Here is a 22,994-nt window from a genome sequence, read left to right as displayed (position 1 = left end):
AGTGACACGAGCCTACCAAACAAGCTAAATAACTTCTATGCTTGCTTCGAGGCAAGCAACACTGAAGCATACATGAGAGCATCAGCTGTTCCGGATGACTGTGTGATCACGCTCTCAGTAGCCGATGTGAGTAAGACCTTTAAACAGGTCAACATTCACAAGGCCGCAGGGCCAGATGGATTATCAGGACGTGTACTCTTAGCATGCGCTGACCAAGCATGCGAGCATGCGCTGACATTTTCAACCTGTCCCTGACCGAGTCTGTAATACCAACATGTTTCAAACAGACCACCATAGTCCCTGTGCCCAAGTACACCAAGGTAGCCTGCCTAAATGGCAACCGACCCATAGCACTCATGTCTGTAGCCATGTGGTGCTTAGAAAGACTAGTCATGGCTCACATCAACACCATTATCCCAGAAACCCTAGACCCACTCCAATTTGCATTCCGCCCCAACAGATCCACAGATGATGCAATCTCTATTGACTCCATACTGCCCTTTCCCACCTGGACAAAAGGAACACCTATGTGAGAATGCTATTCATTGACTACAGCTCAGCGTTCAACACCATAGTGCCCTCAAAGCTCATCACTAAGCTAAGGACCCTGGGACTAAACACCTCCCTCTGCAACTGGATCCTGGACTTCCATACGGGCCAACCCAAGGTGGTAAGTGTAGGTAACAACACATCTGCCACGCTGATCCTCAACACGGGGCCCCCTCAGGGGTGCGTGCTCAGTCCCTTCCTGTACTTGCTGTTCACCCATGACTGCATGAACAAGCAAGACTCCAACACCATCATTAAGTTTGCCGATGACACAACAGTGGTAGCCCTAATCACCGACAACAATGAGACAGCCTATAGGTAGGTCAGAGACCTGGCAGTGTGGTGCCAGGATAACAACCTCTCCCTCAACGTGATCAAAACATAGGAGATGATTGTGGACTACAGGAAAAGGGGGGCTTTGCACGCCCACATTCACATCGATGGGGCTGTAGTGGAGCAGGTTGAGAGCTTCAAGTTCCTTGATGTCCACATCACCAACAAAACTATCATGGAAACAAGGACACACCAAGACAGTCGTGAAGAGGGCACGACAATGCCTATTCCCCCCTCAGGAGACTGAAAAGATTTGGCATGGGTCCTCAAATCCTCAAAAAGTTCTTAAGCTGCACCATCGAGAGCATCCTGACTGGTTGCATCCCCGCCTGGTATGGCAACTGCTCGGCCTCCGACCACAAGGCACTACAGAGGGTAGTGCGTACGGCCCAGTACATCACTGGGGCCAAGCTTCCTGCCATCCAGGACCTCTATACCAGGCGGTGCCAGAGGAAGGCCCAAAAATTGCCAAAGACTCCAGCCACCCTAGTCATAGACTGTTCTCTCTGCTACCGCATGGCAAGCAGTCCCGGAGCGCCAAGTCCAGGTCCAAAAGGCTTCTTAACAGCTTCTACTCCCAGACTCCTGAACAGCTAATCAAATGGCTATACGGACTATTTGCATTGCCCCGCCTCACCTCCATTTTTACAGTTCTGCTACTCTCTGTTTATTATCCATGCATAGTCACTTTACCTCCACCTACATGTACATATTACCTCAATTACCTCGACTAAACGGTGCCTCCGCACATTGACTCTGTACCAGTAACCCCTGTACATAGCCTCGCTCCTTAATTATTTTTTATTTTAAAAAAAATATTTTTTACTTCAGTTTATTTTAGTAAATACTTCCTTAACAAATTTTTTTCTTCACTGCATTGTTGGTTAAGGGCTTGTAAATAAGCATTTCACTGAATACACCTGTTGTATTCGGCGCATGTGACATTAAGGGCTTGTAAATAAGCATTTCACTGAATACACCTGTTGTATTCGGCGCATGTGACAAATAAAATTTGATTTGAAGATGCAAATCCTCCATGTTGAATAGGCTATGACGGAGGAGGAGAGAAACACGAAGCAGCAGCAGTACCAATGTTCTTCATGTTGAGTTGGCTATGACGGAGGAGGAGAGAAACACGAAGCAGCAGCAGTACCAATGTTCTTCATGTTGAGTTGACTATGACGGAGGAGGAGAGAAACACGAAGCAGCAGCTGTACCAATGTTCTTCATGTTGAGTTGGCTATGACGGAGGAGGAGAGAAACACGAAGCAGCAGCTGTACCAATGTTCTTCATGTTGAGTTGGCTATGACGGAGGAGGAGAGAAACACGAAGCAGCAGCAGTCCCAATGTTCTTCATGTTGAGTTGGCTATGACGGAGGAGGAGAGAAACACGAAGCAGCAGCAGTACCAATGTTCTTCATGTTGAGTTGGCTATGACGGAGGAGGAGAGAAACACGAAGCAGCAGCAGTACCAATGTTCTTCATGTTGAGTTGACTATGACGGAGGAGGAGAGAAACACGAAGCAGCAGCAGTACCAATGTTCTTCATGTTGAGTTGGCTATGACGGAGGAGGAGAGAAACACGAAGCAGCAGCTGTACCAATGTTCTTCATGTTGAGTTGGCTATGACGGAGGAGGAGAGAAACACGAAGCAGCAGCTGTACCAATGTTCTTCATGTTGAGTTGGCTATGACGGAGGAGGAGAGAAACACGAAGCAGCAGCATTACCAATGTTCTTCATGTTGAGTTGGCTATGACGGAGGAGGAGAGAAACACGAAGCAGCAGCTGTACCAATGTTCTTCATGTTGAGTTGGCTATGACGGAGGAGGAGAGAAACACGAAGCAGCAGCAGTACCAATGTTCTTCATGTTGAGTTGGCTATGACGGAGGAGGAGAGAAACACGAAGCAGCAACAGTACCAATGTTCTTCATGTTGAGTTGGCTATGACGGAGGAGGAGAGAAACACGAAGCAGCAGCAGTACCAATGTTCTTCATGTTGAGTTGGCTATGACGGAGGAGGAGAGAAACACGAAGCAGCAGCAGTACCAATGTTCTTCATGTTGAGTTGGCTATGACGGAGGAGGAGAGAAACACGAAGCAGCAGCAGTACCAATGTTCTTCATGTTGAGTTGGCTATGACGGAGGAGGAGAGAAACACGAAGCAGCAGCAGTACCAATGTTCTTCATGTTGAGTTGACTATGACGGAGGAGGAGAGAAACACGAAGCAGCAGCAGTACCAATGTTCTTCATGTTGAGTTGACTATGACGGAGGAGGAGAGAAACACGAAGCAGCAGCTGTACCAATGTTCTTCATGTTGAGTTGGCTATGATGGAGGAGGAGAGAAACACGAAGCAGCAGCAGTACCAATGTTCTTCTCGAACCAGCACCAGTTTGAGGTCCTGACATTTCCATTTGTGAATTAAAAACCTTTTTGTTACCAATCCATGGCTACTGTTTGCTCCAATCACTTTTTAATTAAAACATTTTATTTAACTAGGCAAGAACAAATTCTTAATTACAATGACAGCCTACCAGGGAACAGTGGGTTAACTGCCTTGTTCAGGGGTAGAACGACAGGTTTTTACCTTGTCATCTCGGGGATTCGATCCAGCAAACTGTCGGTTACTGGCCAAACGCTCTAACCACTAGCCTACCTGCCGCCCCACTACCTGCTGCCCCACGTGAGCTATCTTTGTTGTGAGAAGTGCTGCGTAGCAAAAGCATCTCTGCAGTCTTGTACGTTTCTGTCATTGTCTGCCTCAGTGTAGCACGGCTGTTGCAATTATGAGAATGCAGCATCTTGGTTGAAAGCGCTATGTGTTTCCGAGACACTGGAAATACTCTTCCACACTCAAAACATGCGCTCCACTATACCGCTTATGCGGATGTAAGCTTGGTTGTACCGTTGTTGCTCAGGTCCTATTGCATGGAGATGGGGGGGTGAACAAGAAGTTGGTTTGTGCATACACACTGTCGACCAAGTATGATTCCACTATGTTGTACGCCTTCAAGCTAAGCATACGAAGAGGAGTTTTGGAAAATCCTTGTCATGAGTTGCACCTTTCCAACGTGCAACAATGTTGGAGAACTGCAAATTGGTAGTGCACACACTTTGTACATTTATTGAGAACCAGTTTTTAAGATTCCTGTAATCCTCAGCATCTGATGAAGAGGGACAATTGATGGGAACATGACATCTATCTATACAGTCAATGACTCCAGAGAAGAAACCCATATTCATAGAACTCTTCCTCGTAGTTGTCTTGAGCAGCAGCATCAGGGAACTTGATGTTACTGTCTTTCAGTTCACACGTAGCATTGCAGACTTTGTGGACTATTCTACATAGAGTCGGTTCACTTACAGCACAAAAATCTAGATGCCAAAAACCTCAAGGTGATCTGTACTTGTAGGGAAGGAGAGATGGACCTCCCATGAAGAGAGTCAGCTAAAATCCTTGGCTCAAGCAAACAAATAATGTCAGTTGCAATTTCTTTGTACATACGGAAATGGTCACGGAAATTGATTTCATCAAAATCCTTCCGTGGGTTACTCCTGTCTATAACCACCTTTCTGTCTGGCCTTGGTGGTGCTGTTTGATCATCATTGAAATAGTCCAGGTAATCCATTCTCCTCCATTGCCAAGGTCAACCTGGCGGCCAACATCCATTAATCTGAAGTTAAGCCTGCCTCTGGCCAGGTTTCATTTAAGCCTTCACTTAGATCTAGATTAACTCTAATCGTCCTTCTGGAAATCAGACTTTTTCAATCTAGACTAGGGCAAGCCTGAGACTATTTTAAACCATGTCTGAGAAATGCAATTTCAGTTAGCCCAGTTTAAAAGTGCAATTTAGCCTAGGATTAGGCTTAATCTGTTTCCACCAAACCACCCATCAAAGCATGACCAGATTTTTGATGAGGAGGATTAGAGCAATGAGGAGTTCACTGCAAAGACAGCTCAGCCTCTACGAAAGCAGATGAAAAGAAGCCTAAAAACACTGAAGAATAAAGAAAGGGATATTTCAAAATCTTCAACAATGTTTTTACTACCTATAGATGTGCTTGGCTGTGGCTTCTGTGTATTTTCCAAAGCCCCAAACTTGCAGTGCTTTCATGCACAGAAGAAAGACTAGAGATGTTAGTGGAAAGGTTTCATAAATGAGCTCTTCAATGATTCATTTTACAATTTAGTTATTTATATATCTATTTTTAGCTTTACACGTTACAAGTCCCTTTCAGTGAATGGAAGTCTCATTTTTCTCAGTTGGCATTTGTAACTCTTGTCATGGCAGTCAAACATACAGCATGTGTTGTTGTAGCCCAGGCTTACTATACTCTCAATATACAGTATCTATGGAAACCTGAACTGTGTTCTGATGTCCCTTTGGCTTAGAGGGATACACTTGTTTAATGGCCCTGTTTGTGAGCCAGTTGTTTGTGTCTGTAGTAGAACTCTACAAGCATTTGGCACCTTAGAAGGGCTCTGTTTGGAGTTACAGGGACTTAAGCAGGTTTTGATTTCACAATCCATAGACAAGACCCATATTAAAGATGCATGCTGTGTCCATTACAGGTATTTAACTGATTTTCTTACACGTCTCTCCATCCTGGATGACAGTTTATCAGCCACAAATCGCACATAGACTGAACTTAACAAATATCTCAGATAGCCTAGCCACTATTATTGGGTTGTATAGCCACTACAGTATTATTGTCATACTTCATTTATTGTAGTGACTGCATGATAAGCATTACAGGTGTTTCACTGAATTTAATCAGGAATTATCTTGATGGTGTATACTGCATCTGGTGGCAACTGCAAGGATATTGATTTCTTCAGTGGAATTGTTCAGTAGCTTATTGGACTGTTGGCTGAAGATAAGTAAACACATCAGTGACTATCAGATCATTTCCTAATAACAACAGATGTGAAGATGTATGAAGAAAAAAGTCACAGCAGGCATAGCCTACCATTGTAGATATGATTTTCTAGGCTACAGTTACTGTACATGCCAAGTGACAAAAAAATCCCTTTCTTATTTGGGTCATTCTTTATAATACGTTTATGACCTTGGGGCCTCGGGGAAGGACACTACCTGGTCCAAACCCGATACAGTTGAAGTCGGAAGTTTACATACACCTTAGCCAAATACATTTAAACTCAGTTTTTCACAATTCTAGTAAAAAGTCCCTGTCTTAGGTCAGTTAGGATCACCACTTTATTTTAAGAATGTGAAATGTCAGAATAATAGTAGAGAGAATGATTTATTTCAGCTTTTATTTCTTTCATCACATTCCCAGTGGGTCGGCAGTTTACATACAATCAATTAGTATTTGGTTGCATTGCCTTTAAATTATTTAACTTGGGTCAAACGTTTCAAGTAGCCTTCCACAAGCTTCCCACAATAAGTTGGGTGAATTTTGTCTCATTCCTCCTGACAGAGCTGGTGTAACTGAGTCAGGTTTGTAGGCCTCCTTGCTCGCACACGCTTTTTCAGGTCTGCCCACATATTTTCTATGGGATTGAGGTCAGGGCTTTGTAATGGCCACTCTAATACCTTGACTTTGTTGTCCTAAAGCCATTTTGCCACAACTTTGGAAGTATGCTTGGGGTCATTGTCCATTTGGAAGACCCATTTGCGACCAAGCTTTAACTTCCTGACTGATGTCTTGAGATGTTGCTATCCACATAATTTTCCTCCCTCATGAGGCCATCTATTTTGTGAAGTGCACCAGTCCCTCCTGCAGCAAAGCACCCCCACAACATGATGTTGCCACCCCTGTGCGTCACGGTTGGGATGGTGTTCTTCGGCTTGCAAGCTTCCCCTTTTCCTCCAAACATAACGATGGTCATTATGGCCAAACAGTTCTATTTTTGTTTCATCAGAACAGAGGACATTTCTCCAAAAAGTACAATCTTTGTCCCCATGTGCAGTTGCAAACCGTAGTCTGGCTTTTTTATGGCGGTTTTTGAGCAGTGGCTTCTTCCTTGCTGAGCGGCCTTTCAGGCTATGTTGATATAGGACTTTACTGTGGATATAGATACTTTTGTACCCGTTTCCTGCAGCATCTTCACAAGGTCCTTTGCTGTTGTTCTGGGATTGATTTACACTTTTCGCACCAAAGTACGTTCATCTCTAGGAGACAGAACGCGTCTCCTTCCTGAGCGGTATGACGGCTGCGTGGTCCCATGGTGTTTATACTTGTGTACTATACAGATGAACGTGGTACCTTCAGGCGATTGGAAATTGCTCCCAAGGATGAACCAGACTTTTTTCTGAGGTCTTGGCTGATTTCTTTTGATTTTCCCATGATGTCAAGCAAAGAGGCACTGAGTTTGAAGGTAGGCCTTGAAATACATCCACAGGTACACCTCCAATTGACTCAAATTATGTCATTAGCCTGTCAGAAGCTTCTAAAGCCCTGGTATTATTTTCTGGAAATTTCCAAGCTGATTAAAGGCACAGTCAACTTAGTGTATGTAAACATCTGACCCACTGGAATTGTGATACAGTGAAATAATCTGTCTGTAAACAATTGTTGGAAAAATTACTTGTGTCATGCACAAAGTAGATGTCCTAACTGACTTGCCAAAACTATAGTTTGTTAACAAGAAATGTGCGGAGTGGTTGAAAAACGAGTTTTAATGACTCCAACCTAAGTGTATGTAAACTTCTGACTTCAACTGTAACACCAAAAGGACTCATGGAATCGACCGAAATTAGAACAAATAGACATTAGGGAACTAATGTAACTGTGACGCCATCAGATCCGTAGTGTTTGGAGTAATGAGACATCCCCCTGGTTACGGAGAGAACGCCATAGAGCGCCACGGTTGAAGCGAGGGAGGCACGCCCCCCCCTCCACAGCTCAGCTACATTGACGCAGCGGGACCCGTCCTCACGTTATCATCATTGTTTAGGAAGTACTCGGGAGGTCAACCATGACCGTCACAGCACAGTAATATGTTAGATTTTTACCATAAGAGTAGATAGACTATGATAAACCATGAGTGCGACTAATAGATCCACGGAGAAGAGGTTAGTAGGCTATTTGTAGCAGATGGGGACAAAATGTTTTTGCATGTTATGTGATTGACTATAATTACATGTCCGATTTTTACATGACACATTTGTAATAGCGATGTGAAATTGCAATAATATCCAAATAGTCTAGCCTAGGCCTACTGTATTGTAGCAGTGGTGGCAGGTGTTGGAAAAATATAATCATAAGCCAAAACAAAACGTGTAATAGAAGTTGTGAACAAGAATGAGCCCATTTAGAAAGGAATGGAGAAAGGTGGGAAATGTTTTTATTTTGAAGCAGGTCTTTGCCAGTGGGGGTCAGTAGTTTGCCATTGGTTTACAACAGATCCAGGCTCCCTGCTCGTTGGAGCTGTAGAGATTAGGCTATTATATACCTCAGCCTACACAAACCAAGAAAAGGGCATCCTTTCTAGAATAAATAAAAATAAAAATGGGAAAACCTTTAGTTTCTCTGAGGTAAACGAGGCTGTTAAAACACCTAACATAAATATGTTATATCACAGGATATTATGTATTTCTGCCCTCACCCCCAATGGACATTTATCATTGTTACCATTGTAAATATGTATATTATTATTATTATTTGTATTATTGTTTCATCCACTTCTCTTTAACCTGCACTGTTGGAGCTCGGAGTTTAAGATTTTCACATTACTCTGCTATTACATCTGTGACCTTGTGCATGTGACTAATAAACTCTAATCTAATTAGTTTTTTACAGGAATGCAATGACGAAGAAGTTGGAAAATCTGATAAAGGAGAGGAATAATGTCTCCCTACCACTGCTAAAAAAGGTAGGACAAAAACACTGTCAGAAAAGCACAGGGGTGTTTTCCAGATATTTGGCCTGTGAGTCTGCCATTACTCTTTTCAATACAGTAGATCCTTATGTCTGCTCAAAGTACCCTAAAGCGATGGTGTTATTTCCAAAGCTCGTATTAGCTATGTTTACTTAGACTGAGCCACTGTAAAAAAAAACGTGGCTTGATTTTGATAGAGAAATGAGAAGGAGCTAATAGGTCTTATCTGCTCTTATTCACCCCCTTTCCATAAGCAGCTCTTTAGATCAGGAGGTTAGGAGAGGGAGGGAGGGCTGTGGTGTGTGCAGCAGTCAATTTGGCCCACGCTCATTTAGTAGCCATTAAACAAATGTTTATGCTCATTGTGTGGGCTCAGCGGGCTGATTTATTCATGAACACATTCTTCCGTTGTGCCTGCGGAGTCTTTGCCCCTTGGGCTGGAAGACAGGGTGCTGGACTGTTGTGAACTCCACACTCACTGAGCATGTACTATTAGAAATGCCGACTGCCCATCAGCTGATTCTCGCCTCTGCCCTCTCTACAACCTGTTTACTGTCAACAGAAAGCAGAGTAAACCAGACCCGTGTCACAAACCCGGTTAATTACATGGTCATAGAAAAAAATCACATTGATCTGAAGGAAAATGTGAGGTGTACCCTGCGTGCATCCATACACCTGTACGACTAAACTGAGACTTGTTATAAAGTAAGGAACATTGGGATCATTCAAATCTGGGCCACATTATTGGTGCAGCATAGCATTCTACAGTGTTTCAATAGAGGGCTCTCTAGGCTTTCTTAGTGTTGAGAGCTCCAGCAACGCAGGTAGGACCCTGACCTGACTCCCCTACTGACCCGTTCACCTGGACCTCAGGGAGATTCACGCGGGCCATACATCGCATCTCAACACCAGGCCAAGTTCCACTCTGGTTCCACTCTCTGCTGATTAAGTTTTCGTACAGGCTACCACTGCAATGGGAATTGACAGTCACCTGCAGGCAGGAATGACTCATTCTCTTTGAAGTGAGACAGAACAGGAAGTGTCTTCCATGCTACCTGGGACTGGGACTATTAATAACTACTTCAACAGGATGTCAGTGTGAAATGAGGCTAAAAACAAGGAATGGAAGAATGAAGGAGAAAAATGGCTTAAGACAAGTTAGCTTATGAAGTATGACGGGGCTCTTTTGGATGAAGAAAAATGGTTAGAAGTGGTTAAGAATTCCTTGTTGGTCGTTTCAATCAGCACAGAAATTACATGTAGTAGATTGTGATAATGTGGAAAAACATTGCATATGTTCTCGGAAATGACATGAGCACCCACAAACAAATATAAATCACCCAGTCCAAAGGCACAACAGAAATATGGAAACTTCAATATGCTACTACAGTCAAGTCCTTTAACATTGTCAATCATGAATAATGTCAATCATCTCATTTTAGTCATGTAAATCTAATTGGAGCACGGTGGCAGTGATGCCCTTCCCTGACCTTTTTCCCAGAGTAGTGCTTTGAACTTAAGCCTCAGGCTAGGATGTTTTATTAGTTGGCATTGACACTGTCAGCGTTTGTCTGAAGAACGTTTAACTTCATACTGAGAGAGACAAAAAAACTTGATAATAAGAACCTCTTGTACATAATGAGAAATGTTCAACAAGAACTGTTGCAAAGAAAACAGTTGTATCTTTTGAGCTTTTTAGCAGAGGCTGGTTGACTTTCAGGCTCTTTTATCGACTGGTGATGTTGTTGTTGCTGGTCTCTGTAGGCAGCCTTGGAAACCCACTGCGGCATCACAAGACACAGAGGCATGAAGTGCCTCACCGCAGGATGTGAAATGTCAATGGTATTTTGCTGCAATGACATACTTTCGATACACCGAGGAGAAGTGCTATTACATGAAAAGACACTTTCAACACCCCAACTGCTTCATACTTTGTTTTTTTTAGTGGGTACTTGTCTACCCTGTTCTGTTTTGCAGTGGTAAAACATTTAGTGAGGGGGACCTGGTGCACATTCATAAGACTGGCTCCAGTGGATTGTGTGGCCTGGACCATGTTGTGTGCTCCAGCCCTAAGGCTCAGCTCCTACTTCTAGTTAGCCCAACTCAGCCTGCCACCCCTCTGGGGACGGGCCACCGTATGCACTACACTGCCGCCTGTCCCTGATATGGTTCTTCGGCTGACACTGGATGCTCAGAATTAAAGCAGGTAATTTAGAGAGACCTCACCTCCAGTGGATTACAGGGCTGTTTCTGGGTCAGAAAGCAGGGGGTTCACACTGTCACTTTACTCGCATGACAGGAGCAGGGAAGATGGAGATATAGTCAGCCCTTCTGGGTGTTGGCCTAACTTGAGGCTAAAAGGAGTTACACTCATGAATTGCTTGATATTCATAAGTGAGAATCCTATACATTCCCCATCCCCACTCAGGTCAGAATCACACACGTATGTATACTCACCCACCACTCATCCAAACCACTGTTTCTCATTCAACTCTCTTGCTAAAAAAAATTCGGACTATTTTCTTTCCACTTCATTTGTGGCTTAGTCAGTGTTAAGATGGAGGTGAAATGTGTCAGTTAAAGGGTCGCTGAGGCTTGTATGCTGGGCCACAGTGCCCAGCGAGCACAAAGGCTGTCAGGCTTTTTGTCACAGCTTGTCACATGGTCGAGGCCCCAAACGTGTGGAGCTCCGCTGCCACCACAATGAAGCCAGTGAGCCAAGAGGTGTCCCCTCTGCCAGGGGCGGCTGTTATCTGTCCCTTTGTTCCACAGGGCCGTGACGGCCATGGGACAGACCGTTGTCCTGGACGCTGTTTCCATGGCACGGTCACTGTGGCATCGCTGAAAGAGGACAGCTGGGTGGCTCAACAAAGTCTAATATACATTCATATGATTTGCAGTGAGTGCTGGGTAAACAGCAACCCAGGAGGGTTGTTAATTAGTGACTGGCTTTGTCGCATTAAACTCTGTTGTTCCTCAACACTGAGTCATGGTAGAGTATGCACGGTTGGATGGTAGTCCCAAAACATAACCCACCTCCTCCATGGGGACCGGACCATCATTGTGTAATGTGTGAAGACCTGCCTGCTCAGAAAGATATTAAGAATGTTGTATTTCACCTCCCTCTATTTGAGTGATTTCTGAAGAATGAAGTGAGATCTGAGATATCTGAGTTTATATGAAAAACATTAAAAATACATTTTACAGCAACAACAAAAAAACACTCCATCAAACATAATGAGACAGAAAATAAAATAATGATTCCATGGGCAATGTTAAAATAGCAATGTGTTGGTCAGAAAAGGTCTTTGAGGCCATAGTGTGTCAGTATAGAGTACCACAGTATGAGTCATAATAACCATAAAACCTATCAGTCAAACAAGGAAATGGTTCCAATTGTTTTTTCCACCATTTTTCCCATAGGGGATTTAAGAAGCACTTAAAATAAGGGCTTTGTTTTGTGTAGGCTTACCCTGGCGTGATGTTTGAATGGCGCCTTACCCCATCTGATAAAGATAACCATGGGGTCTTTGTTTTTTCTGTTTTTTCTTAAACCTTTATTTAACTAGGCAAGTCAGTTAAGAACAAATTCTTATTTACAATGACGGCCTACACCGGCCAAACCTGGGCCAATTGTGCGCCACCCTATGGGACTCCCAATCACGGCCAGTTGTCAGTTGTGACACAGCCTGGAATCAAACCAGGGTGTTAAGCACTGAGATGCAGTGCATTAGAACGCTGCGCCACTCGGGATCCCGGGAGCTCTGTGAAGGTATCTCTGTCAAAGACCTGGCTATCGATGTGATTTGATTACACGCTTTGGAACTGCCCTTGTATTTGGCGGCTTTAGGACCTTGAGAAAACAAGTGTACATTCCCATAGTACATTGACACATGATGTCATCGGGTTAATTCCCCCATTTGTGGTAATTGTTCTGTAATTGTTCTAGTTTGAAGGGAGCTTTTCGTTCGTGTCTCACTGGTTTTGGAATACACCTATTGTGTCCAGTCTGTGACAAAAGGGGTTAAGGGGATCACCTTACGAAGTTTGTTGTGGAAGGTGACAGGCGTTGTGTGAGTTCTTACATGTGAAAGACGGGCTGGCGGTGACATCATGACACTCGTCTTACCTGGGTGACACAGTGCTCCTCTAATTGTCACCTCTCCTGGACCATGGAAAGCGGCCAAGAATGGTACAGGCTGGCAGAGGAGGCTATGATGACCACTGGTCATTCACTATACACTTGGAGCAGTAAGTCATCCTATTTTTTTGTTAAACTTTCATTTAACTAGGCAAGTCAGTTAAGAACAAATTCTTATTTACAATGACGGCCTACCAAAAGGCAAAGGCCTCCTGCGGGGACAGAGGCTGGGATTAAAATAAAAATATAGGACAAAACACACATCACGACAAGATAGACACCACAACACTACATAAAGAGAGACCTAAGACGACAACATAGCATTGCAGCAACACATGAAAACACTATAGATGAATGTGCTTTGATATGTGCTTAGATTAGGACAGTGAACTGTCTAACAATCCTCCCAAGTACTTGTATGAGGTGACTACCTCAAGCTCTAAATCCTCAGAGGTAGTAATCACACCGGTGGGCAGAGGGGCATTCTTCTTACCAAATCGCATGACCTTTGTTTTGGAGGTGTTCAGAACAAGGTTAAGGGCAGAGAAAGCTTGTTGGACACTAAGAAAGCTTTGTTGTAGAGCTTTTAACACTAAATCCGGGGAGGGGCCAGCAGAGTATATGACTGAATCATCTGCATATAAATGGAAGAGAAAGCTTCCTACTGCTTGAGCTATGTTGTTGATGTAAAAAGAGAAGAGCGTGGGGCCTAGGATCGAGCATTGGGGTAGTTCCTTGGTGACAGGCAGTGGCTGAGACAGCAGATGTTCTGACTTTATACACTGTGCTCTTTGAGGTAGTTAGCAAACCAGGCCAAAGACCCCACAGAGACACCACTACTTAGCCGGCCCACAAGAATGGAATGGTCTACCGTATCAAAAACTTTGGCCAAGTCAATAAAATAGCAGCACAACATTGCTTAGAAACAAGAGCAATGGTGACATCATTTAGGACCTTTTAAGGTTGCAGTCACACATCCATAACCTGAGCGAAAACCAGATTGCATAATCGAGAGAATACTATAGACATCAAGAAAGCCAGTCAGTTGATTATTGACAAGTTTTTACAGTACTTTTGATAAACAGGGCAATTGTCAACAGATTCCTTATTGTCAATTTGCACATCGGACATTTTCAATATACAATAATGAACTATCTTGGTCCCCTAATATCTGTGGCACCAAAGCCCTTCAGGGCATCCATCAGAGGACTTGGTCAAGGGCCATACAGAGGGACACTAGGCCATCATCACTCACTGCTCCATCCTCAGGTTCCTGGCTCAGCTAGGTGCTCTGTCTGGGGCAGCCAGGTCACCACCAGTGGCAAGCCTCACATGATACAGTAGGTATTATTTAGAACTATCCAGCAATGCTGCTAGTGTCTTCAACCTCCCCACCTCACTCCGCCCTGCCACCCCTCAACCCAGCCGTAGACCTCAGTCTGAGCCATTTACCTGGAGACAGGGAGCCAGTACTCCAGGGGTCCATCTTACCTGCTTTCCCCTGCCACCTCTCACTCTCTCTGGGGCAACCAGAGCTGGACATGGGGCCATGGGCTGGCTCACATGCCCAGGAGGGAGAGCAGACCCTAGGTGAGGACAGGGGTGATGATGAGGTAAGACCTCCAGGGAGCTACTGACCTACTACGGTATGTACTGCTCACGCTGCTTCAAGCAGTGTGACATTTGGCATCGAGAAGGCAACAGCATTGCAGTCTGCTCCAGTTTAGGATAATACTGTACAGTAGCTGATCGGCAGGAAATAGTGCCCCTGAGCTCATTAAATAGGTTGTTTTGTTTGAAAAAATCCATTCCGACATATATTTTTACTCTGCACATCATGGCACTATTGATCCATTTTGCTTATTTGAAGGATAAGAAATTGAAAGAACATACAGTACTGTACCTACAGTACACTTGATCTTTGCCTTGTAAAATGACTGTGTGTGTGTGTGTGTGTGTGTGTGTGTGTGTGTGTGTGTGTGTGTGTGTGTGTGTGTGTGTGTGTGTGTGTGTGTGTGTGTGTGTGTGTGTGTGTGTGTGTGTGTGTGTGTGTGTGTGTGTGCATGTTTTGGTGGACAAAACAAGCAGTGTTGAGATTGCAGGGTTTCTTTAATGCAATACAGAACTAACAAAATACATTCTCTCTCATTAGGCTTACAGTGTAGCCTATTGCACAGTCTAGTACTTACTGTAGGCCTCCTATCGTGACCACACCCGTCCACCTACCGTAATCCCTTCACATTAACATCCTTACCTGCATTTCCTTAATTGCGCTCAGCTGGCGGTCATTTTCCCCACACAGGAAATTGCATTCAGGTATATTTTTAGAGTGCAGTTTAGCAGGGGCTTGGCAAAGACGAGCTGAATTAATGGACTAAATCTGACTAAATCAGATTTGGCCAGCACAATGTTGCTGATATTGATTGGTTCTCATTGCACTGCTGAAGCTTCTCTGCTGAGAGCAAGGGTATGGAAATGGTTTCGGTACCCTATCTGTCTGCTATATTCTTGATACTGTGTATTGTTTGCATTGCCCAGGGTCATCAACAGCAAGTTGGCAGGATGCAGAGTATAGTCATGATGACGACTGTAAATGACGTGGATGCTGCATTAGGAGTTACCCATTATATTTATAATGCGATGATGAGAATGACTCTCTCCTGTTCAGGGTCAGACCATAGATAGTCTGACACACTGCTGATTGTGATCATGCAGGGTAAAGTGGTGGCTCGTGGTAGGTTGGGGATTTGGTTTTGAGGGATTCTGGTAGGGGACAAAGGAATTAAAACAAGACAATTCTGTCATTCTAAAGTACACTCATTCCCTAAACCAGGCCAGAGAAGGTGCTCCCTATATAGTAGAATGTGTGCCATGTTGTCTATAGTTGGCGTCTATCCACTCCGAGGTTCTGATCTTTCTGTCTGGGGTTAAACCAGAAATGACAACACCAGACCTCGTTAGTGTGATTTGAGGTTTTCCACTCCATGTATTTATTGTATGAAATATGAATAGAATATGAATCTAGTATTAGTGGGAAAGTGTCAGTACTGTGGGGATATAATTTATGTGAGTTCTGTCAGTCCAGATGGCTGGCCCTGATACCACACATTATTGACGCTACGGTGAGTGACTAGGCCGCTGGTCCACTCTGCCCACCGCCACTCTGGAGCACTTAAACACCTGCAATAAGATATTATAGGCCTAAACAGCCAGAGAGAGTAATGGTATTGATTATAATATTCTCTTAAAGTTCATATTTTGATGGCTTTGTTTGTGAGATTACTTAAATTGTATTTACAAAAAAAAATATATATATATATATTTATGTGTAATCAAAAGCCCAAAGCTGCTTATGTCTCTGTTAGCTCACATACAGTATATTTATCATTTAATACTTATCCTTTAGTACATTAGCATACCTACCCTCCAATTTGGTCTGTCTGGGTGAAACTTGTGTTTTTGCTAGGAGGCCAGCTTTGGCTTTCCCTGCCAAGACTGTGAAAGGCTCTTCACATGGTTAATGGGATTTGGCCTGAGCCTGATTATTCTGCAGCTACTCTGACACAGGACACTGTGACCACAGGGCCACATTGGTTTTATGGACATAAATAAATAGAGAGGTTCTGGTGATTGAAATGACTTTGTAACATGCTGTCAGCTACTCATCTTGATAGGTGTCAGGAGGACTCTACATAAGTTGTTATTAGATGGGCATAGAATACAACTTTGCGTTGATAAATACTTGATGATAAAAATAATGGATAACATTTACATTTACACTTTTCAGTAGGTCTCAAAGTGTTTTTACATGTTGATTTCATTGAGTTCCTAATTTCTGATGTGACTCATACAAATTCATAGTGGTGTGTATCTGGTTACTAATACTCACACTGGCGCCATAAGCAATTCTGTAAAGGGGCAACCTTATCATCACCCGTAAATGTGACCCACATCTCTCCCCCCGAGCCGTGTTGTAGCCAGGTCATTACCCAGACTCCTCATCTGCCAAGCGTCAGGAGACTGACTGCGCTTTGTCACCTGGCGGCGGCTCCTGGCACCTGACTCCTATTAGGGAGCCACGACAGGCTGCAGGTCAGGGTTTCTGGCTCTGAGTCTGAGGTTTGGCCAGCTAGGCACTGCCTGCCTGCTGTTCACCAAATAAATAGAATACTTTCAGAGCTGTTCACTCCCTCCCCTCCCATGAGTCTCCTCCCTGCTTGGCTAACTTACTGACTGTGAGCTCCCGTCTATAAACCCCAGCTATCTGGGGCCCTGGGAATCCAGCAGTCTGTTCAGGTGTTCCTGTTTGGTAAAGCTGTGTGAGGCTGCGTGAGGAGGAAACAAAGACAATGGCAGCCTCGGATGACACTTCTGCACTGCTCCAGAATGCCTGATGACGTTAGTAGGGAATAGCAGCTGTTTCATGCAACAATAGCTGTAGTTTGATTGACATAATCACATATGTACGTTTCCACCATGAAAGACACATTACTCATTGCAAGTACAGTATGTACTGAGTACGCAGAGACAAAATGGATCAAGATAAGTCTTCTAAGGTTGGCTCCTTTGCGAGGCAAGCTGTCATGAATGTCAGTTGAGAGACCCACTGACACGACATTATGCTGAAACAATTGCAAACTAAAGTGAGGCCTGGACTATAGGCGTAGAAGTGATGTGGTAAAATATAACTCAGATATTCTGAGTGTGATGTCACAAGTTCACAGAGTTTCTTACCTGTAGGCCTATCGACCATCTTCTGTAACATTAAGGTTAGTTTAGGCCTAGTGCCCCTAAACTCCTGCCTTTAAAAAGCACCGCCAGTCATCCTCTGGGCTCTGTCCTGGTGTGGACTATGGAGCCTCCAGCTGCTGCAGTGGAGGCTGGCAGCGTGGCAGGCACCAGGATTAGATTTCATCACTGCGCTGTTTGTCAGCAAGGCGGCGGCATCCCGTGGGGCTTGCAGCAGAGTAGGTGGTGAAGGGTGAAATATGTCAGCTCTAGTGGCTCTGTCTCCAGGAGACCGCAGCAGGGAGAGGCGTCAGCCGGGCCACCTGGGAACCCTATTAGTGCTCTGCCTGTGCCCCTGTCTGGCTCCACAGCCCCATGAAGAGCCCACCTGCGAGGGAGAGGGATCTGTCACCTGCACTCCTCTTCCCCAAGAGGCCCCTCTTACAGGAAGCCAGCGCCAGGCCCCTGCTGTGGCAACTCCGGTTCAGGATGGGTCCCTCATCGAACCCCCTCCACACATAAGCCTCCTCCTTCCTCACCAAGCACAGCAGCAGCAGCCTCCCTTCCCTGTCTGTGAGCCTGCCTGCCTGCCTGCCCATCTGTCTCCTGGACCAGAGAGAATCCCAGGCTCTGCGAGGGCTGATACAGATGATACAGGGAACCACCCTGCTCAGTCCAGCTTCTGTTCCACCTGTTCCACAATGTGAATTACCAGAGGAAGCCTTATTAAGGAGTGCTAGAAAAAAATCTACATTACCAGCATTGCGAAGACAAGGAAAAAGGTTTTGTAAAACGAGTCTTAAGGAACAGCATCCTCCCTCTGCTCTGGGGTGATCTGACCCTAATCTCTAAAAGACTAAAAGAACCCCCTCCAGTTGGGTGTGGTGGGGCTGAGGTGTGGCAGCATGGAGGAGCTTCATTATGGGGGGAGACGGGACCTCGCCTGCCTGCTGTGGCTTTAACCTCCTCCAGGGCTGCTGGGGCAGCCAGGGCTGCGGGAACAGGAGGGTCCAGCCTGAGACACATGAGGTAATTCATGGCACAGAGGGAGTTACATTGGTGGGTAAACTTTAGATGGTAAACTGAGGCTCTCTTTTCCTCAATCCCTTCATCTTTATAACTCAATCTCTTTTCTCTGGCTTGCTTTCTGTTTTGATATGGTGCTATTTTCAGTCGAGTCACTAGTGATCATTTGCTTAGCAACAAAAGTAAATTAAACTGTGGTGAATGATACGTTATGTTATACATTTGGCAAATTTGCAGTGACGATGACATTGCACAGTGACTTGATCTGCTTTAGCTAGCTATGCTTCGCTAAACCAGACTTAGTCACTTGGGTGGTAGAAGACACACTGCATAATGACTGTGTCTGTCTCCACTATGGACTCTGGCAGATCTAAAAGTGGCTTATTTACTTGGTGTTTGATAATTAACAACATTAACATCCTTTCTGTTACAGACTGAGACATTAACAGAATCATCTGTTGTTCAGTGTATTCCCCCCCCCCCCCATCTTTCATTTTTTAAACACGTTTGTATTTACATTGTTGAGCAATACATGACGCTTTTAGTTTGATTACTAGACAATTATAACTCTTCAGCTCAAACAATTGCAAATTAACTGTAGTTAATTTGAGTTATTTTATCGACTCCATATTTCTACTTTTTGTCAGGCAATGTAGATAGGGATTTTGAACTGGGCAAAGGAAGAGATTTTAGGAAGGGGCTGAGATGATGAGGTGGACAGGGGAGGGGGGGGGGAAGCATGTTGGTGGTCAGAAGTGCTTGAACAGCGGGGTTTGATTACAGGAGATAACGACCACAGTGCTGAAATAGGAGAAGACACTGCAGCATCGCTCTAGCTTATCTCATCATTATCTGCCAGTGTGGATTTTTTTGTGCTGTGATTCAAGTATTGTTTTATTATTTGGCTGACACAGGGAGCTGTGCAAGGATCCTGGTCAAAGGATTATTGTCTGATGTGTAAGCTCATTATAACCAATATAAATCTGTCTCATCATAACCAATATGTGAGATGTTGTACTTTTCAGTCCTATTGATCAGAGAACTCCTGTGCTATTTTTATACTGATAGGAGATACAAGTTTAGTTTTAGATGTGTAGGAGGCATATTTTGACAGAATAGTGGTAATTTCTCTGGAGGACAAGATTTCTGGCACCATGCCAGCATACTCAGAGGCAAGTCAGTCTTACTGCCTTAGGAATTGTCACGTTCTGACCATAGTTCTTTTGGTTTTGTCTTTGTTTTAGTGTGGTCAGGGCGTGAGTTGGGTGGGTTATCTATATGTTGTGTTTCTATGTTGGGTTTGTTGTTTGGCCTAATATGGTTCTCAATCAGAGGCAGGTGTTTGTCATTGTCTCTGATTGCGAACCATATTTAGGTAGCTTGTTTTGTGTTGGGGTTTGTGGGTGGTTGTTTCCTGTGTCAGTGTTTGTGCCACACGGGACTGTTTTGGTTTGTTCACGTTTATTGTTTTTGTATTTGTGTTCATGTTCAGTTTTCCCTATTAAAACATGGACACCTACCACGCTGCGTATTGGTCCGATCCTTCCTACACCTCTTCGGAGGAAGAAGAGGACGACAGCCGTTACAGGAATGGAGACAGCATACATTGAGATATGAATAGATGTACATGTACAGTGTATTCGGAAAGTATTCAGACCCCTTCCCTTTTTCCACATTTTGTTACGTTACAGCCTTATTAAAACATTTATGAAATAATTTTTTCCCTCATCAATCTACACACAATACCCCATAATGACAAAATTAAAAGAGGTTTTTTAGACATTTTTGAAAATGTATTAAAAATAAAAAACAGAAATACCTTATTTACATAAGTATTCAGACCCTTTGCTATGAGACTCGAAAATGAGCTCAGGTCCATCCTGTTTCCATTGATCATCCTTGAGCTGTTTCTACAACTTGATTGGAGTCCACCTGTAGTACATTCAATTGATTGATTGGACATTATTTGGAAAGGCACACACCTGTCTATATAAGGTCCTACAGTTGACAGTTGACAGTGCATGTCAGAGCAAACATGTAGCCATGAGGTGGAAGGAATTGTCCGTAGAGCTCCAAGACAGGATTGTGTCGAGGCACAGATTTGGGGAAGGGTACTGTTATGGACATTTTTCTGTGTTCATGCAAGTGACTGACTGAACAAATCCTCACTATCAGTGCCTGCAATTTGGCAGTACTCCCAGAACCTTGTTTTGAGAAAGGGATATCTCAGTTTCAAGATCTCAGCTTAGAGAGAATAAGCCTTGTGAGGTATTGGTCTGTCACATGCATGACCAAGTATTGGTCGGTCACATGAATGAAGCAAACGTTTATGACGTTAATGATTGTCTGTATATAAGAGAACTAACAGGACTGCCCCGGGTAGAGCTCCTGATCGACATGTGTACTTGGTGCATTGAGTTGGTTGAAACCTCTCTAGCGCGCTGATAATAAACAAGGATTCATTTAAGATTGACTTTGAGTGTCCCCGTGTAAAATTTCCACGACAGTACCAAAAACACTATGCAGCTGTGAAGGTTCCCAAGAACACAGTGACCTCCATCATTCTTAAATGGAAGAGGTTTGGAACCACCAAGGCTCTTCCTAGAGCTGGCCGCCTGGCCAAACTGAGCAATCGGGCGAGAAGGGCCTTTCGTCAGGGAGGTGACCAAGAACCCGATGGTCACTCTGACAGAGCTCCAGAGTTCCTCTGTGAAGATGGGAGAACCTTCCAGAAGGACCACCATCTCTGCAGCACCCCACCAATCAGGCCTTTATGGTAGAGTGGCCAGATGGAAGCCACTCCTCAGTAAAAGGCACATGACAGCCCGCTTGGAGTTTGCCAAAAGGCACCTAAAGGACTCTCAGACCTTAAGAAACAAGGTTCTCTGGTCTGATGAAACCTTGGCCTGAATGCCAAGCATCACGTCTGGAGGAAACATGGCATGAAGCATGGTAGTGGCAGCATCATGCTGTGGGGATGTTTTTCAGCGGCAGGGACTGGGAGACTAGTCAGGATCGAGGGAAAGATGAACAGAGCAAAGTACAGAGAGATCCTTGATGAAAACCTGCTCCAGAGTGCTCAGGACCTCAGACTGGGGCAAAGGTTCACCTTCCGACAGGACAAAGATCCTAAGCAAACAGCCAAGACAACACAGGAGTGGCTTCGGGACAAGTCTCTGAATACCCTTGAGTGGCCCAGCCAGAGCCTAGACTTGAACCCGATCGAACATCTCTGGAGAGACCTGAAAATATCAGTGCAGCAATCCTCCCCATCCAACCTAACAGAGCTTGAGAGGATCTGCAGTGAAGAATGGGAGAAACTCCCCAAATACAGGTATGCCAAGCTTGTAGCGTCATACCCAAGAAGACTCTAGGCTGTAATCGCTGCCAAAGGTGCTTCAACAAGGTACTGAGTAAAGGGTTGGAATACTTATGTAAATGTGATATTTCCGTGTTTTATTTAGAAAACAAAAAAAATGTCTTAACCTGCTTTTGCTTCGTCATTGTGGGATATTGTTTGTAGATTGATAAGGGTGAAAAAATGTAATCCATTTTAGAGTAAGGCTGTAACGTAACAAAATGTGGAAAAAGTCAAGGGGTCGGAATACTTTCCGAATGCACTGTATGTTTTGAAAAGGATAGTGAAAAAGCAACCACCGACGACAACATCCCTTGATCAATCTGCATTATTTTAAGTCCACCACTCTTCACTTAAACCTTTATTTTATGGGCCGCGACCGGGAGGTCCATGGGGCGACGCACAATTGGCCCAGCGTCGTCCGGGTTAGGGAGGGTTTGGCCGGCAGGGATATCCTTGTCTCATCACGCACTAGCGACTCCTATGGCGTGCCGGGCGCAGTGCATGCTGACCAGGTCGCCAGGTGTACGGTGTTTCCTCCGACACATTGGTGCGGCTGGCTTCCGGGTTGGATGTGCATTGTGTCAAGAAGCAGTGCGGCTAGGTTGGGTTGTGTTTTGGAGGACGCATGGCTCTCGATCTTCGCCTCTCCCGAGTCCGTACGGGAGTTGCAGCGATGAGACAAGACTGTAACTACTACCAATTGGATACCACGAAATTTGGGAGAAAAAAAGGGTAAAAAAAACCAACGTATTTTATGGGACCAGAATTTATCAGGCTTGGCTCAATCAAATGTTCTTCACTGTAAATGAAGCCTGCGTATGCCGAACATGGCGGTTCTGGAAGTTTTCCATCAGAAAGGACTTGAGAGCTGCCCAGTTCCAACAGGTTTGACTAAGGGTACAGGGGTAGTAGACTGAAGGAGCACTCTCCATCATGGATAGATCATCCTCCTATATTCCTGTCTGATTACTGGAAAGCCCTTGTTACATAACAGCCACTCTATAATC

The 22,994-nt window shown here is 44.4% G+C and overlaps 1 protein-coding gene across 5 annotated transcripts in view; it reads left to right on the top strand.

The window, feature by feature from the left end:
- Positions 1-7,770: 7,770 nt before the first annotated feature.
- The window catches only part of dyrk4 (dual-specificity tyrosine-(Y)-phosphorylation regulated kinase 4), a 34,044-nt gene continuing 18,820 nt past the window's right edge, over positions 7,771-22,994 (top strand). For 2 of the 5 annotated variants that reach the window (XM_071343913.1, XM_071343911.1), the window contains exons 1-2: positions 7,771-7,925; positions 8,653-8,725. In XM_071343913.1, coding sequence (XP_071200014.1) covers positions 7,894-7,925; positions 8,653-8,725 — 105 coding nt within the window. In that variant the 5' untranslated portion in view covers positions 7,771-7,893. Of the gene's footprint in view, positions 7,926-8,642; positions 8,726-18,253; positions 18,630-22,994 lie in introns of those variants that run through there. The other 3 variants (XM_071343912.1, XM_071343915.1, XM_071343910.1) reach the window with 3 other exon arrangements.

This window comes from Salvelinus alpinus, chromosome 15, assembly GCF_045679555.1.
Source record: "Salvelinus alpinus chromosome 15, SLU_Salpinus.1, whole genome shotgun sequence".
Classification (NCBI taxonomy): domain Eukaryota; kingdom Metazoa; phylum Chordata; class Actinopteri; order Salmoniformes; family Salmonidae; genus Salvelinus; species Salvelinus alpinus.
Note: the sequence above shows the minus strand (reverse complement) of the source record. Positions and strands in the feature narration are given on the sequence as shown.